This window comes from Chelmon rostratus, chromosome 10 (assembly GCF_017976325.1).
Source record: "Chelmon rostratus isolate fCheRos1 chromosome 10, fCheRos1.pri, whole genome shotgun sequence".
Lineage (NCBI taxonomy): Eukaryota > Metazoa > Chordata > Actinopteri > Chaetodontiformes > Chaetodontidae > Chelmon > Chelmon rostratus.
This window is the reverse complement of record NC_055667.1, coordinates 8,682,977-8,699,099: the sequence shown is the minus strand read 5'-3', so window position 1 is coordinate 8,699,099 and position 16,123 is coordinate 8,682,977. Positions and strand designations below refer to the sequence as shown.

General features: G+C 42.7%; 1 protein-coding gene across 1 annotated transcript in view; it reads left to right on the top strand.

Moving 5' to 3' along the window:
• LOC121612282 (plexin-A1-like) overlaps window positions 1–16,123 on the top strand; it is a 201,945-nt gene that overhangs the window by 110,485 nt on the left and 75,337 nt on the right. Inside the window, exon 9 of the mRNA XM_041945070.1 lies at window positions 8,786–8,986. Within this exon, the coding sequence (XP_041801004.1) occupies window positions 8,786–8,986 (201 nt within the window). The remainder of the gene's footprint in view (window positions 1–8,785; window positions 8,987–16,123) is intronic.

Genomic DNA, 16,123 nt, shown 5'->3' with positions numbered 1-16,123 from the left:
GGGAAGGATGGAGCGAGCAAGTTGATGAAAGGAAAGGAGGAGAAGGATGGAGGCGTGGGAGGAGGATTTGACAGATGTTTAACCATTCAGGAGATGAAAGGATAGTTGAGGGTCGTGACACCACCCGTGCTTCATGTCTCCTTAGCGTCTACTTAATAATTCCATGTCATTTAGTTAATGCTATCTGCCCTAGTTTTTTTCTCTCCTGGAAGCACAGCTGCTGAAATCATTTAATTGCATCGTATGTTTGTCTTTACGATTACAGAACTTGCGCTTGTCTGCGGAGCATAAATAGGAAATATTCAAATGTCACTGATGATTAAGTCACAGAGGATTCAAAGCCTCTTGTACACCGTTGTTCATTGCCTGGCCTCCATTCATGACGTCTCTTCTATACATGCACAGCAGGGCAGATTTCATATTTTTTGTGCTTCTGAGGAATGTATAAAAATATTACGTGGGAGCAGTCTGTGATGGCTTGTATCAGTCATGTGATTTTCAGTCCAAATGACACTTTCCCACATTGTTTCTCGTCCTAGCCCACTTCTCTTTCCCGGTAAAGGCTTAATAAACGCCACTCCACTGTTGCTCTGAAGGCACATGAGTAATCATATGTGGGAAATTAGTTTTGAAAGAGTTTTGATGGCGCTCACTGTCTCAGTGGATAAATTTAATGGCCATCAAACTGTTGAATGGAGCACTGAGGAGGAGGGACAGGGGAATTAGCTGGGGTATCAGTGCTCTCCAGTCCATTGTTCTTTGCTAACAGGCTGTATCAAACATATGCAAAGCACAGGACTCCATTTGATTTATTTTTTTTATTCTTAAAATGCCTTCATTAAAGACCAGATCTGATCAAATCTGACAATATGGCATGTACAGGTGTTTTTCCCCTTTTTTTTTCAAATTTAACCATCGCTCCATTGATATCCACGTGAAGTTCAATTCCCTTGTCACAAGGAGCCAACTGTTCACCCTGGTCTATCATAGGTTTATTAAAGACATATATAAACATAGACTCCACTGTTCCATTCAAATTCAGCCAGTTCAAAGCATAATCATTGTGACTGTGTCATTGCCTGTATAATTTAATTGCCTTTTAATTTAATAATCTGGTAGGTCTAAGGAGGAAGTGTCGTACTCTGTTCAGTCTCTAAAGACCTTCGAAAAAACATCAATCAAACTGAAGTGACGTTTTAAAGTTGAAGCATTTTTGAAGACATTATTCAGAGGATGGCCTTTGTTCTACACTAGATGTAAGCTTGTTTTGTTCTGTGAATCTTCATCCTCGTGCAACAAGTGCAAGGTATGTCAATGAAGTTGACTAGCAGTGTAAATTCCTTTGAGTTTGCTATGATTAAAAATGACGAGGCTTGTACAATTGTACAAGTGTGCTCAAGGTTTTGAAAGCACAGAAGGTCAAATTGATATTTTTTTTCTGCGAGTTCTGATTAAGCATGATAAAGTCAAGTCATTGTTTATTCTCACTTCATAACTGCGGGAACTCTTTCTGTGTTTTATCTTTACCGCATCACCCGCCTCTCTCCATTTGTGTGGGTGGACACTCCAAAAGGCTTCTAACATAGTTCAAAGTGTCTTTTATTGAACAGAAGAGCTCCTAGTTTTGGTGTGACGGGTTGCCTACACTCCCTCCACCTGAGACTACGACTGAGGAACTCAGGTCATTTAAGCAAAATAGATGAAATGTGTTTTCGTTGAAAGGAAGCACAGGGGATGAGTGACAAATGTAGAATAAAAGATGAAACAGTTCTCGCAAAGGGAAGCGATTGCTTTCAAAAGTTCTTGGCCCCTGTTAATTTACGTATTAGATACTGCAATATCTTTTGTGGTAAAGTTGGCTGTGCTGTGATTTGCTCACATTTTTCCGACCAAGGACCCTTGGGACCAAGAAACTCATTCACTTACCTAGGAGATAAACCAAAACACCAAGGAAGATGAAGGAGAACTCTGTATGATTCTCGCAGGCTTTTAGACTGACCTTGAAAGGTTGGCTGGTACTTAGGTGGGTCACAGAAATCTCTTATTATTCATTGGGTCACAGTCTAAAATGGGTTGCGAGTCTGTTTTTGGTTGGTTCCCATATGACAAGAAGCACTGTGTCATTTTCCTCTCACGAGAAGAAACAAAATTCATCAAATTTTGATCTTGCAGAAAAAAAGAGAGCACAGGGCTGTATTTAGTGAGGCCATCCTGAATAGCTTCTCGTTATCTTTCATGTATCTACTGTGTCACCCTCAGAAATACACACTGGCTCTCACAAACGGAGTGTGTATTTTTAGAGGATCCTATCGATCCACCAGCTGATGCTTATCAGCTACATCCTCCACTTTGACCATCCAGACCTGATAACATCCAGATAGACACACAATCACGCCTGGTCATCAGAGATACCACACAGGGCAATGCTATTCTAATGGAGACATGTGTGATGAAGAGGTCTGGAGAGTTAGTGGAGTGGGGGTCTTTTCCCCGTCGGCACGGTATCTTTTCTGTAGCTTGATAGCTTACTATAAAGTTGAAGTGTAGGACAATGCAGACATGGTTTAAATAGCTTTAGAAAATGTCTACATTATTATTATTATTATTACTTTACTGTGTAGGTTCACTCTCACTGCTCTCATAGGATTGTTTTCGGATGCATTTCAGCAAAAAAAATTAAAATCTTAAAAACCCATGGCATGCAAGCTTCTCAACACCAAACTGCTGACAAAGTTAGCAGTTAGCAGCGTGATGGTGAGAACACAGTGAGGCCTTAAACAGCTAAGGAGCTGAAAAAAAGGGGGTGAATGTTACACCTATACTGGCTAGAAACGTGGCTCCAGATGCATGTAACTACTGGAAGTGTAAATAAGCAACTGTTTGCTAAGCAGTTTGCAGTTTTTTTTCCAAAAGTGTCCAGAAAAATCAGTTATTGTATATTGCCACTATGGCTAAAGCTGTATTACACCACTGCTGAATAAAACCAGTCTCCTCTAGGCTCTGTATCTTACATGGTCTGTAATGGTCCTGGATCAGGGTTAGGTTTTGTCATACAGGAAACTATAAATGAAAATTGAAGGCAAGAGAGTTTTATTCAGTTAGCCTTGGTCATAGAGCAGAAAAAGGCCATGAGGTCCCACATTGATGACAAAGTAGGAACAGCACAGCATATACTCATGTACATAGTAAACCAGTCAATGAGCCGTACACAATCCACATATCAAACATTATTATTCTGCACACAAGAGTATCACAGCACAACCTGACTGCTGTGCTGATGGATAGCAGTTTATATCTGGCCTTTGTTTGACTTCTTTACATGAAAAGATCCATAGCATTTAGTGCATAGGCAGCCACAAGGGTGGGTGTCCTGTTGTATAGTATGTGCTCTGAATTTAGCAGAATGTCATGATGTACACAGTATGTTGATAAATCCGTCTCCGTTTTGACACTCGGGGATGAAGAAAAGGTTGTTTATGAAGAGTGATAGAAATAGACTGAGAAGGTAAAGATGTGTCCAAATAGGAGAAACATCTGCAGTATATATGTGCAGCCCCATGACCTCTCTGTGAGTTGTTTAAATTAAGGGATCTATAGGGATTACTAGCATGACCCGTTGCACGTTATTGTGGTATTCTCAGGTGTGTGTGCGTGTGTGTGTGTTTCTTTTTGTTAGAATTTTTCTCTAAGGGTATGACAATGTTAGTGTCTAAAACTGAGACATTGCTCAACAGATGACTCTTACGCTTTCTCTCCTGGGAGATGTGGTCATCATATCAGGTCGTTTTTCTTTCTTTCTGGTGTGTGTGTGTGTGTGTGTGTGTGTGTGTGTGTGCCTGCGTAACAGCACTGGTCGATGGGGTCTCGCCCCCTCCTTTCTGAAATGGTTCATTGGACTGTAACGCTAATCCGTGGGGACGCTCTACACTGTGGTGACCCCCCTGACACTCACACACATAGACAAACACACACACACAGACTCCCTCATCCATCATACTCCGGGGTTGTCAGCGGCTCATGGAGGTGGCCTCATGGGTGACAGCCGGCAGCCAATCGGGGCTCTCGCTTCATCTCTGACATCATTGTAAATGTGATGTCTCCACCCTGATAGAAATTAATCAGAGGGGAGCGAAAGAAAGAAAAGAAATTGTTGATATAATGACTTAAGGTGTGTCAGAGCTGCATATAAATTCAGTAAATGTCATGTTTGTAGTCTGTACACATGCTGCCGCCTCCACGTGTAAGCTGGGTGTGTGTTTCTCATTCTTTCACTCTGTCTCACTGACCTCTGTTTGTTTTGACGGCCTGCTGAAAGTCCCCTCACAAACCAACGCACCAAAAAAAGAGCGAAGCCCTAACCTAACAAACCTAACCGAGTTGTTTTGCTGCCTAAATCTAACCAAACTGCGACTGTTTCACAATAACCACATGTTAGAAAGACTTTCTGGGGGGGCAAGGCGAGAACACGTTGGCTGGCTGGTGCAGTCGTTATGTTATACCTAATATTGCCACAGATGGATTTCAAAAGTCATGTCTACTGTTAGTTAATGTTCACATAGTAAACATTTTTCCAGTTCAGACCAAATGGCCACCATATAAATAAGCACTTAATATATCAGTTTCCAATAATGTAGCCTTGGGGCATTGCACAAGGCGCAGTGTATAGGCCTACAGACGCTGGAGGCAGATGACAGTCTTAATAGAGATTTTTCATTGGTAGTGTGGAAGACAGTTTTTTTTTTTTTTTCTGAAGGCTTACCTTCCTGCCTTTGATCACAGTGTCTGTGTATTTGGCCCCAAGCCTACTGTAAAACACTCCACAGGTCGCAGACTGCGCTAGCTCACTGCACAGAGCCAGAGGGCAAGATTTAGCCTTTGATCGGTGTGTGTTTAGTAGTTAGAGTTAGTAGTGTTCGAGGATAAATGTGTATGTGTTTGGTTTGTTTGTAATGTTATGTGCATTTTGGGTGTATCTAGATGTAACTGTGTGTGTGTGTGTGTGTGTGTGCATTGCCCGTCTGGGAAATAGTTTGGATCTATATAAGCAGTGTGTATGACTCCCATGTTGCAGCGCTCCACCCCTGCCTCGCTCTGTTGGGAACTTGACCTCCTCGACTCTCATCCCCCACTTTAATAAACGAGTGTATGGCTCCCAAGACCTCGCCTCACCTCCTCATCTCCTCCCCTCCGTCTCTGATCGCTTCACCTCTCCTCACCCTTTCTCGTCCGACGGTTTACTGTGTCTCTGCTCATCCTCTGCATCACCGTTCATCCCTGACTTACACTGCAGTAAATTTTGTATCCCAACAAGGCATTTCTGAGGTGTGCGCTGGTAGTTGTGCTGGGAAGGTTTCAGTGGCCATAACTGGGAATCTCCCAGGTATGGAGCCTAATGAATCAGAAGGATGCTGTTTCTGGAAAAGAGGATGCCGCTCCATTAACTCTTATCCCTGGTTAAAATCAAGGTTGGAAAACAAGGCAACAATGAGAGAGAAAAAGAGAAGGAAGATACAGAGAAAAGATCGAGTGTGAGTGAGAGGAAGAAAGAGAAAGAGAGGAGTGAAAGCGCAGGATTAAAGGAATCCCTCAGGTAAAGAGATTGTTGTGTCTCATTGTGTAGAACTGCTCCGCTATCTGATGCAGACTCAGCTCTGACACCTGTCACCACTCCTAATGAAACATCTCCCACAATCCTCTGCTCCCATCCCTCCTTTGTGTGTGTGTGTGTGTGACCCTCTCCTTTCCCTTTATGTGTTTGCGCTGTGAGTTGTGAGTCTTTGTACTGTATATGTGGTTCTCTGTGGGTAAATCCTTTGTGTGTGTGTGTTGTGCAAATGTGTGTTGTGTGTATTATCATGTTTCTCAGAGAAATGTGACGCTGTGCTTTTTACCCTGACTCTGATGCATCAGTTATATGAACAGGCCGTAGAAGGATCTGTGTGTGTGCGTGTGTGTGTGTGCGTGCGTGTGCATGTGTGTGTTGTGGAAGCAACAGGGACCAAAATGTTCAGCAGAAAGGCACAGATGTGAAGGGGTCTCAATGTGTGTGTGTGTGCATGCGTGTGTGTGTGTGTGTGTGTGTGTGTGTGTGTGTGTGTGTGTGGCATCCAGACAGGATTTCCATGCCACAATTGGAACAGATGCTTAAGCCCAGTCCTTGCAACATTAACAATGACTGCTACTTCAGACTAGATACTCTTCTATCTAGTCAGAGTATCTAGTCACAAACACACACGCAGACACACACAGACGCACGCACACACACACACACGTTTTCCTTTTTCCTATCTGGGCTTCTTTAGTCCTGTTTTCCATTTTATTAGAGGCGAGAAGCAGTTCATTAGCGGCCTGTCGCCATCTGTGAATACTTTAAACTTTGACTGTCAGCCTCACTAATTGACAATCTGCTTCACTGGGCTCACTGGCATTGATTTGATCTCTTCTCTGTCTCTCTTTCCTCATTTCTCTTCCTCTTTCTCTCTCACTACTACATGCCCACATTCATACCATGCTAGATTCTCTGTCAATATGAGCTGCCGACTGGGAAAAAACCTGTTCATCCCAGCCTCCTGCTGATAGTTATGAGTAGGAGCGGTCACATTATCCAACTGTGGTTCGAAAGTGGACCAGGACAGTTGGGAAACCTACCAGCAAAGTTAAATTTGGTAAAATCACCAGCTGTAATGGCACTTAAATAGTCTTTTTCTTTAAAAATAAAAATACAAATAATCAATATTGAATAAATTTCATTTATGGTTAGTTTTAAAGGTGCATTAATATTTTCTCTTTTCTGTTTGTCTCTTTTGGCCACTTGGGGGCAGCAGCAACAAATTGAAGCACAGAACATTTACGCATTATCTCCTAATTATCGGAACTTATTCCTGACAAAATTTTGCAGTTTTCTTGGATGGAAGTATTTCAGCGACTCAAGATGAAATGACTTTCCTTTTTCTTATTTGTAGTTTTTTCTCCATGTTTGTTGTCATTATCTGTTTTATCCACTCTCTCCATTTTTCCTTTTGTCCTTTCTGAACTGAAAAGATATTGAGTTATAGATGATTTAAAATGCTTCCTGTGTGATATGATCTCCAAATCTTTTCCACCCTTCACGTTCCCATACAGTGTCAGTGCCGTCTGTGCTGGATTGTCGTGAAGGGAGCAAAGGTGTCTCTAGGTGCCATTATGTCCAAATCTCTCTATCCCCTCCCCCTCCTCTTTGCCATCCCCAGGCCATCTGCGAGTCGTTACAGATGCACCATTAGACAGTAGCTTTGCACAGAGCAAACTCATATTGAGAATATGACCTGCTGCTGCTGCTGTGGTTTGACTTTAGGTATTCTTTCCTGATTAAACAGAATAAACTTCCCACTCATTTAACATTGCAGATATAAACATTTGCCATCCTAATAGAAAAATGTTAGGGTGCCTAATGGCACTTGAGGTGGAATATGACTTAATTTATAAATTGTGGTTTGCTATTTGTATCGTCTTTATGATTGTTTACCGCATCTCCACATGAATACCAAACACATTAGTGGATAAAACTTTAATTACAGCCTTGATGATATTGCAAAGGCACTTTTTATCCACTTAACACTGCATAACATGTCTTAACAAGTCAGAGGCTTTCAGTTAGGCTTAATGTGAATCAGAATTTCCCACAAATAATAACTTAAGCATGTTGGAACAATGACTAACAAGGCAAATGACTGCTGTATTATCAATAAAAGACATTTAAAAGTGGTTATTTGTGGTGGTTAATGACTGTCTTTTGGAGGTTGATAGCTGTGGCAGACAGCTGTTATAGTTTTTAGTATATGATGTAAATCCAAGGTGAAGTATTCTGTCGAGTTAAATACTGTAGTATAGATGCAGCATGAACATTTTGAATTGAAATGTTGAACCAGTGAAAATCAGTTTGAAATACAAATTAAGTCTGGAGTGTGAGCAGTGATGTAGCATGGATTCTAGCTGACAGCTGAATATTGTCTTTTGATTTACTCAGGGCACTTAGAGATTTCAGTTATTTTCCTTCAATTAATGTGGTGCAAAGCTACTGTTCTAGCCAATTTTTTATTGACTGAAGAGCAGCAAGAAACTGCTGAACAGAAGCACTGACCCCTCAGTCATCTCCCTCTATAATCCGTTAGACTGGAGCTGTTTTACAGTTCTGCATGGTAGAATTAACACTGTCCGCGTTCCTAAGAGACACTGCCTCAGGCTCTCATTTTTGTCCATGCAGAAAGAATTAGAATATCCTTTTGGTGCATCATTTAGGGAAAAACACAGCTAATATCCATAACAGCCTCATTAATACTGGGAAGGGTTTGATTCCAAAGTGGCACATACTCATTTTGACAAGCAACTGCCACATTCAGTGTTCAGTGGTTCATAAATAGGACAAGAGTTGATCCTCAAGAGTGTTGATAATTTGTAAGTCGAGGTTTTAGGCTGCCTGATTCTTCAAACATACTCCAGCAAGAGAACAAAGGACGCTGGAATGCGCCTGGAATGATGTGCCTGGATGCTCTTAGGAAGAAAAAGAAAATAATTTTTGTTTTGTTATGGACATAACAGAGTTCTGTAACGCCACAGTGCCATTTCAAATACAGTCATTACTTGTCAGTTCGGCTGATCTGTAGTTTTTATGTCAGTTTTCTTCACCACATCTCTCCAGCAGCACGTCCAGAACATTCTGTCCACCCAGATCTGCATCCCACTGATATGTCTGTTTTCTTTTCTAGCCACGTCTCAATTTCTTTATTCTCATTTTTCTCATCTCCAGGAGTGTCCTCAGATCCTGCCCTCCACCCAGATCTATATCCCCGCAGGAGTTATGAGGCCGATCACCCTGCTAGCCCAGAACCTGCCTCAGCCGCAGTCTGGACAGAAGAACTACGAGTGCATCTTCCACATCCAAGGCAACACGCACAGTGTGCCGGCTCTGAGGTTCAACAGCACCAGCATACAGTGTCAGAAGACAATGGTAAGGCACAAGACATTGCAAAGCCTTGCAGTGAAATTGCAGCAGTTTACAGAGGTGAAATCTCCTGTAATCTCTGCTCACCTGGTAGATGTGAGTGTATTTATTGGCTAAGGGGATTGCTATTGACTGATTACCATCTCAGACAATCTCACTGCTCTGGCCAACCCAAGCTGTTTGACCTGTTCTCCATTCAGGATGGCCGCACTAGTTTAACCATTTGGAGGCTGGGTAGCTGCAGTGTGAGACAGCATAATAGACTGGTGTGGCAAAGACTTGAAAACTGAGGTGTATGTCCAGAGGGACTGACTGTCGCAAAGCCACTCTCTCTTCATTCCCACTCCTCATTCCTGCCTCTTAGCCCTCAGTCAAACTGTCACCGCTAATAGGGAGCGACCATTTCAGCAATGTTAATTTCCTCAGCTCCAATCAGGGCATGAGGCAGAGGGGAGACATTTTAACGACACCAATTATGACTTACTTAACAAGACATATGATTAACATGCGAGCGGCACACCGCAGCACTCGCTCACGATGATAGGTCCAATGGCGAGTCCTCGCAGTTAAAAGGCAGCAGGAGCCGGTGTGTGGCTTTGGCAGCTTCACCGACCGCCTTTTCTTCAGCCTGTCACACGCTTGTCAGGGCCTCCGGGTCATTAAGTCGGCTGCCGCATTACCGCTGGGCTCGGAACACATCACTGATTTGCGGCCACTTGCTGTTTTTGAGCTCTACCCGTTTGCCCACTTTCTCAGTACAAAGGGAAAGAAAGAGCTTCAGCATTGTGATCGTGGAAGTCAGCCTGCCACTGATGTCGGATGGTGACGTGGAAAATAGTTCAAGGGCACATTATTGAAGTAGATTTCCAGATCGTGATGATTGCTCCTACAGTTCTTTTATGTTTTAGAAAGGTAATTTGCGCATATTTGGTTGCGTGTGTCTCTGTAATTGCTTCATGCAAGTGACGGTTCTTTTACATTTGACTTTAAGGTTGTTATTATGAGCTTTTGACAGATTTGTCCTGAGTGACCTGACTACTTGAAAGCCTATTGAATAGCACAAAAATGAGCTGCAAAAACAGTAATTGCTGTACATCAGGTTGCATATCAGAATAAATTGGTCAAAGTCAGACACGAGGATCTTTTCCCAGAGGTATTCTGGCTTTTACTATCGAATTACTCCATACACCTTCGGCACGGTGAGACTCTTCTTAGGAAGTAACTCCTGACTTCCATCACTGACATTATAACCAGTGTGTTTAAGCAATTTCTCGCTTAAACCCCACAGCTGTTTGTTAGTTATTTTTTGTTCTCTCTCTCTCTGTAAAGTGTGTGTGTTCTGAAAGCTTCCCATGCCGCCAAACTTCAGCACTCATTTGAAGAAATAGTGTGCCGTTTGCATCCCCAGTGCTCGATAGACTCACATTCATTACTACACCAGTACCTTTGCTGAGAGTTGCTGATGCTGGAGGACAGAGACCTTTCTCAGCAAAACTGCGATTCACTGACAAACTGAATGGATGCACACACACTCGCACACACACGCACACACTCACACGTTCACTTCTTCATTCCTCTATGCACTTTAATGTTTTGTTAAATACTGATGTGTTTTTTTTTGCAGGAGGCAGGAAAAATGTTAAATATACCAACCTAAACGCGACTTTACAGCTGTTTATGAAGCTAGACGTAGGGGGGTGTGTGTGTGTGTGTGTGTGCATGCGTACCTCTGTATGTGTGTGAGCAAATCCATGTGGTGTTGGGCCTCCTTCTCCCAACCCCACCCCCCCGTCTCTGCTCGTCAGGTGGGACTGTGATAGGATCCAATTAAGGGAGCTGTAGATAAAATGATGATGAATTGCAACGGTGTGGAAGACTGACGGACACAAACACACATTAGCGCAAGCTCAGACGCACACACACCATCCTGGCAAACCGCTAAACCAAAAAAGAGGGAAGCAAAAAGACAAAGAAAAGCGAGGCAAAGAGGGGGTGAGGGAATTAGGAGCAGACAATGACGACGCAACAGAGAGTGTGATGGCGGAGGTGGAAAGAGGTAACGGAGAATGAAAAGAATAAAGAAGGACAGAGGGGAGGAAAGACTAAGCTCAGGAAGCAGACTGGAGGAAACAAACAAACAAGGGAGAAACAGATGGAGAGAGAATGTATGTGGAATATAAAAGATGTACGTGCTTGAGAAAGTGAGGCTGAAAGAAAAGAAAATCATGACACGTGCAAAAGTGAAAGTGCTGAGATTAACTGGAACAGCAGAGGGTGGAAGGACAGCTGGGACAGTGGGGACTGGTTGCAAAGTTGTTCAGCCGTGTGGCGTTCACTGGTACAGTACAGGAGTCAGTCAAGTCACTAATGCAATCTTGTGTCACGTTCTAGGACATGTTGGGAAAATCTGTTTGGAAAAAGGCGCCCACTCTCCATGCCTTGAGCAAGGCACTTGGAAAAGCACACCAGCGTTAATGTGTTGTAGATTTTTGGTTATATTTGTTGCAGGCATTTTGCCTTACAGGACCAACTGTATACTTTTGAAACTTGAATTGTGGTATCAATTACAGTGAACAAACCAAATTCAAGGTCTGTCAGTGTTATTATTGTTGTACGGCGATGCAGTTTCAGAGCAGATTAATTTGAAATGTCTACATTGTATTACCTGGCCAACTTTGATAGAAATGAATGCGGACTTGATGTTCACTGTGGTGGATTACACAAATCAAGCAAGCTGTAAGTCTCCTGTTTGAATTTCATACCATGCAGAAAAGGGGCACTCTGCAAAGTTCACTTACTGTAATTCACTATGAGGAACACTACTTAGCATATGAAAACAGTTGGATAATGTCTTCTCTGGTGCTGGAAGGAACTTTCTAAAGTCTGAAAAATAACCCTGATTCCATCATCGAGGTTTGGGCTTAGAGCCGGCAAGTTTTTAAGAGAAAGTAGGAGCGTGGAGGAGGAAAGACACAGGCGTTTAGGAACTATCTGATTTAACACTCTATCAAGCTGCATTGTGGGAATTGTAGATCTCTTGTATGGCTGACCAGATTCATGGACGTGCAATACTAAATCATTAATTAAAAGTATGCTGTTAAAGCGGCATTATTCTGTTTTTTTTGTTTGTTTGTTTGTTTTGTTTTTTTTCTCCTCCTGTAGGGTTCTGTAGTGTTTAGTGGGTTTCTCTAAGAATTTTCCTGAAAACAGCTGCCTGCATCTGGAGACAACACTGAAGAGCTCAGTAGATGTGGGCCAAAACAGTAAAGCTGTGGGTCTTAAAACCAAAACAAGAAGCTGAAACAAGCTAAAACATTCCATACCGCTGAAAGCTGCACAGCTGGGTAATAATGAAATAATTCCCAATGGTTTTGTCACTACTAATGACTCCTTGTATATTGGACATTGTCATTTGACACATTTTTAAGACTGAAATATTGATTAGTGCAGCTTTGGGAAGCTAAAACTAATGGTATGGTCCTTTAGCCCAGGTATAATGTTTTTGTCTGAGTAACTACGTTCTTTTGAACAAAAATACATATGTGAATAGGAAAAATGAGAATGGAAGAGGCAATGCAGGCGATCAACACACAGAAGATCCATCTGTGATTGAGAACCTGTGTATTTGCTGCCATTGTATTCAGTCGTCTCAGTGGGGAGGTGTGTGTGTATGTATCACAGCTGGCTGTGACTGGTACAGTACAGTGTAATAAATCACAGAGAAAATTAGCCAGCAGTAGATGTACACTCATCCATTCAATCTTACTGTCTCTTTGTGCATTATTTAGCCCCTCGCCAAACACTGAAACATTGAACTTGCATACTCAAATACACCAGGGACCCAAAGTATGCATGGGTGCACTCTGGGCTGTTCAAAGGAGAAACACACACTGGCAAGCACACACACTCTGGGGCACACACAGATAGGATGCATGCAGCTGCGTGGATATCTACTGGTTCATGGACAACACGCACACACATACACACACACACACACACACACATACATACACACACATGCATCCTCCCCAGGGGTTTGGAAACCCAATGTGAAGCAGACATATGGAGATTCTCCACATGATCCTCTTCCTAATCATGTGGAGCAGACGGAGACTGTAGCATCAGCAGCAACCAGCAACCTGCTTTACATGATTTATTACACTGACACACATAGGCTATCAAACACTGTGTGTGTGTCTGTGTGTATGAACTTCCCACTGTAAGTCTATGCATCTGGCACTGTTGTGAGCAGCATAGCCTATTTTAGCAGGATGACAGACTGTTTGTGTTTGTGTTTTCACAGTCCACAAATTAGTCTAGACACTGCTGTGGTCTAGACTTTTCCTACCTTTCACAAACATGCTACATATAGCACACATACAGTTTAACACACTCACAGTACACACACTCTTCTACAACACCGCCTCCTGCCTCTTACAAAATGCGTTCATGTACCACCGGCGTGCTGTGCCAAATACATTCTGGTGCAAAGGTAATTAGTTCCAAGCTTACTTTGGGTTCATAGACCACTTTTTTTTTTTTTTTTCCAAATCCATGAGGATTGACAATCTAATGGAGGGGAATTTTGCACACAAGGCAAATTTAAAGATGGACACACTGGCCAATAAATGAGAAATCACCTGGTGCAGCAACTGTTTCCAGGTACCTCGCTAACAGTTAACATAAAAGTTGGTACATTGGCAAATCAGCACAGACTGCTTAATGTTCCCCTGGTCAAATTCACAGGCATGACTAGAGGTCATAATATGCTTTGCTTTCTATCTAAATGCACCGTTACACTGCACAGAAGTTGCAGGTGGGATGTTGGAGTGGATTGTTGGGCAAGCACAGGACCCAGACACCAGAGAGCAGGGCTGTTGTTAGGCACAAGCTACTACACAACACTTAGCTAAGGTAAGGGAAAGATGTATTATTTTGGTTAAATATTGAAAAGATCAATGTGCACTGCATGCTAACTAACATTAACCAAGCACTCTGAGGTTCCTTAACATAAACCATTAAAATCCTTCACCATCAGTCATGCTTTAGTTAATGTGCACAGACAATGTCGGGTGGAGTGTGAGCAATTATTATTACATTACATTTTTATTAATTCATGGATGAACAGTATCCTTTTTTTTGAGTGCAAAAACAAAAACATAGAATTAAGCAGACATACGCAAAATTGTTTGTTTAATGAAGGCCATGAATTGAACTGAACTGAACTGAACTGGGGGACTTGTGTGTGCGTATGTGTGTGTTAGCACTGTGTTTTTAACACTTGCTCAGGTATCCTTCAACATGACTAATTACATGAGGGTGACCTGCACATGGACGCGCACACATATGCGCACACACACCTCTCCGTTCCTCTGCCTTCTCTCCCTCACCAGCCAGCTGCTCTGTTTTGTTAACATCGGCAGTTTTCAGTCCCTCATACGCTCAAGCACGCACACACACACAAACGGCAGCCATATCTATTCATACAATCCACGGAGACATGCAATCCATGGAGACGATTCATGTAGCGAGAGAATAAACGAGTGCAGGAGCAGATAACGAATGAACCTGCGCCAGGCTGGTGTGTTACTGTAATGAGGCCAGGGACGGCTTTGTGCTCACCTTGTAGTTTTTACACCTCCTCCCCTCCCTCTCCTTTTTCCTCCTGTTGTCACCTCTCCTCCCTCTCTCCCTCGTCCCTCCTCTTTTCCCTCTTTGCTATCCATTGCTTCTAATCTCCTCTCCTCCTTTCCTAATTCCACTCCTCTCACTTTGCCCTTATCTGCTCTCCAGCTGTCCTCCACTTGCATCCACCCAACTTTTCTCTGCCGTTTCTCTTTCTCCAACCATCCCCTTCACCTAACTTCCTGTTCTCCTCTCCTCTCCCATCTTCCCCTGTCTCCCCCAGGGGAACTACACTATGAGTTGGCTCAGGTAGATTAATTACATGCAATGACATGGAGAAGCTGGCCAGAGGCTTCAGTAATGAGTCTGATTACTCATCTCCAGCAGCTCCGGGTGCTCAGGGGAGGGAAGTCAGGATGGCAGGCCAGCAGAGAGGCCGCTCAGTATGGGGAGAGCCACTTTTACCTACAGGGTCCCACCAATATGGAGCTTTTAACAGCACTGGTGCCACTTTTAGATCAAAGCTATACCAAGAGTCAGTGACATGCCTGTGGTCAATAGCTGTTCAATTCAATAAGCAAAGTTCAGTAAGTACGCAATATTTCAACTAGAAGGCGTCAGTTTTCTTGAGGACAAAGCCAAACCCGACCATATACTGTATATATTCATAGCTGTAATCAATTATTCAAACAAGCTGTAGGCCAGCAGGACAAACATCCCATCACCAGTAGACCAGAGGAATGCCTAGTATGGAAGAAATCCGACATGGAAGCCAAAGAGGTATCCCAGAGCGGGATGGCTGAGAGACAAAATGTAATTAAATGCAGGAAATGTGGAATCCACGAGCAAGGATAATCAATCACAAACATACAAGACAGCAACAGTTTTTCAGTGAGCCAAAAGCTTTCAAATGAAGAGAGTTTAAGGAAAAGTGTCCAGTTGCTTTCAGTGTGTGAGTCAGAACAGCTCAGATTGGTCAGACATTTGAAATACATGCTCATTAGCTACAATCAGATTGCAGTGCATTGCATTTCACTATGTTGGTTGAACTCTGGCCCTCTTCTCTCTGTTTCCCTCTGGAGCTCCGGCAACACAGGAAGTACAGTACAGTATAATTATATTAGGTTCACACACCTGGCCAGAGAGCTGCTCAGAGTAAAAGGCCAAGAATGAACAATTAAAACATGATCAGCTGTGTGAGACGTACGGTAAAAACTGAACAATACCTCTTCATCACATCATGTACAGTATTATTCATACAAACAGTCAAACCAGAGAAACATTCTGCCATTGTGGGGAGATAACCCTGTGCTTCCTGTAGCACTTTAAGTCTTGAAACATGGTTGGTTTTTTAGTGTTGGTCTTATTTAACACATTGGTATACTGTATTAAATGCATTAAAACACTTTGGCTGTAGCAAACCCACCGCTCAATAGCCACCACTCGATATTCAAACACAGATCCTTTCTAATGTTAAATTGCCGTTTTGTGGAGAAAGGTTCAAGTAGAGGTAATGGC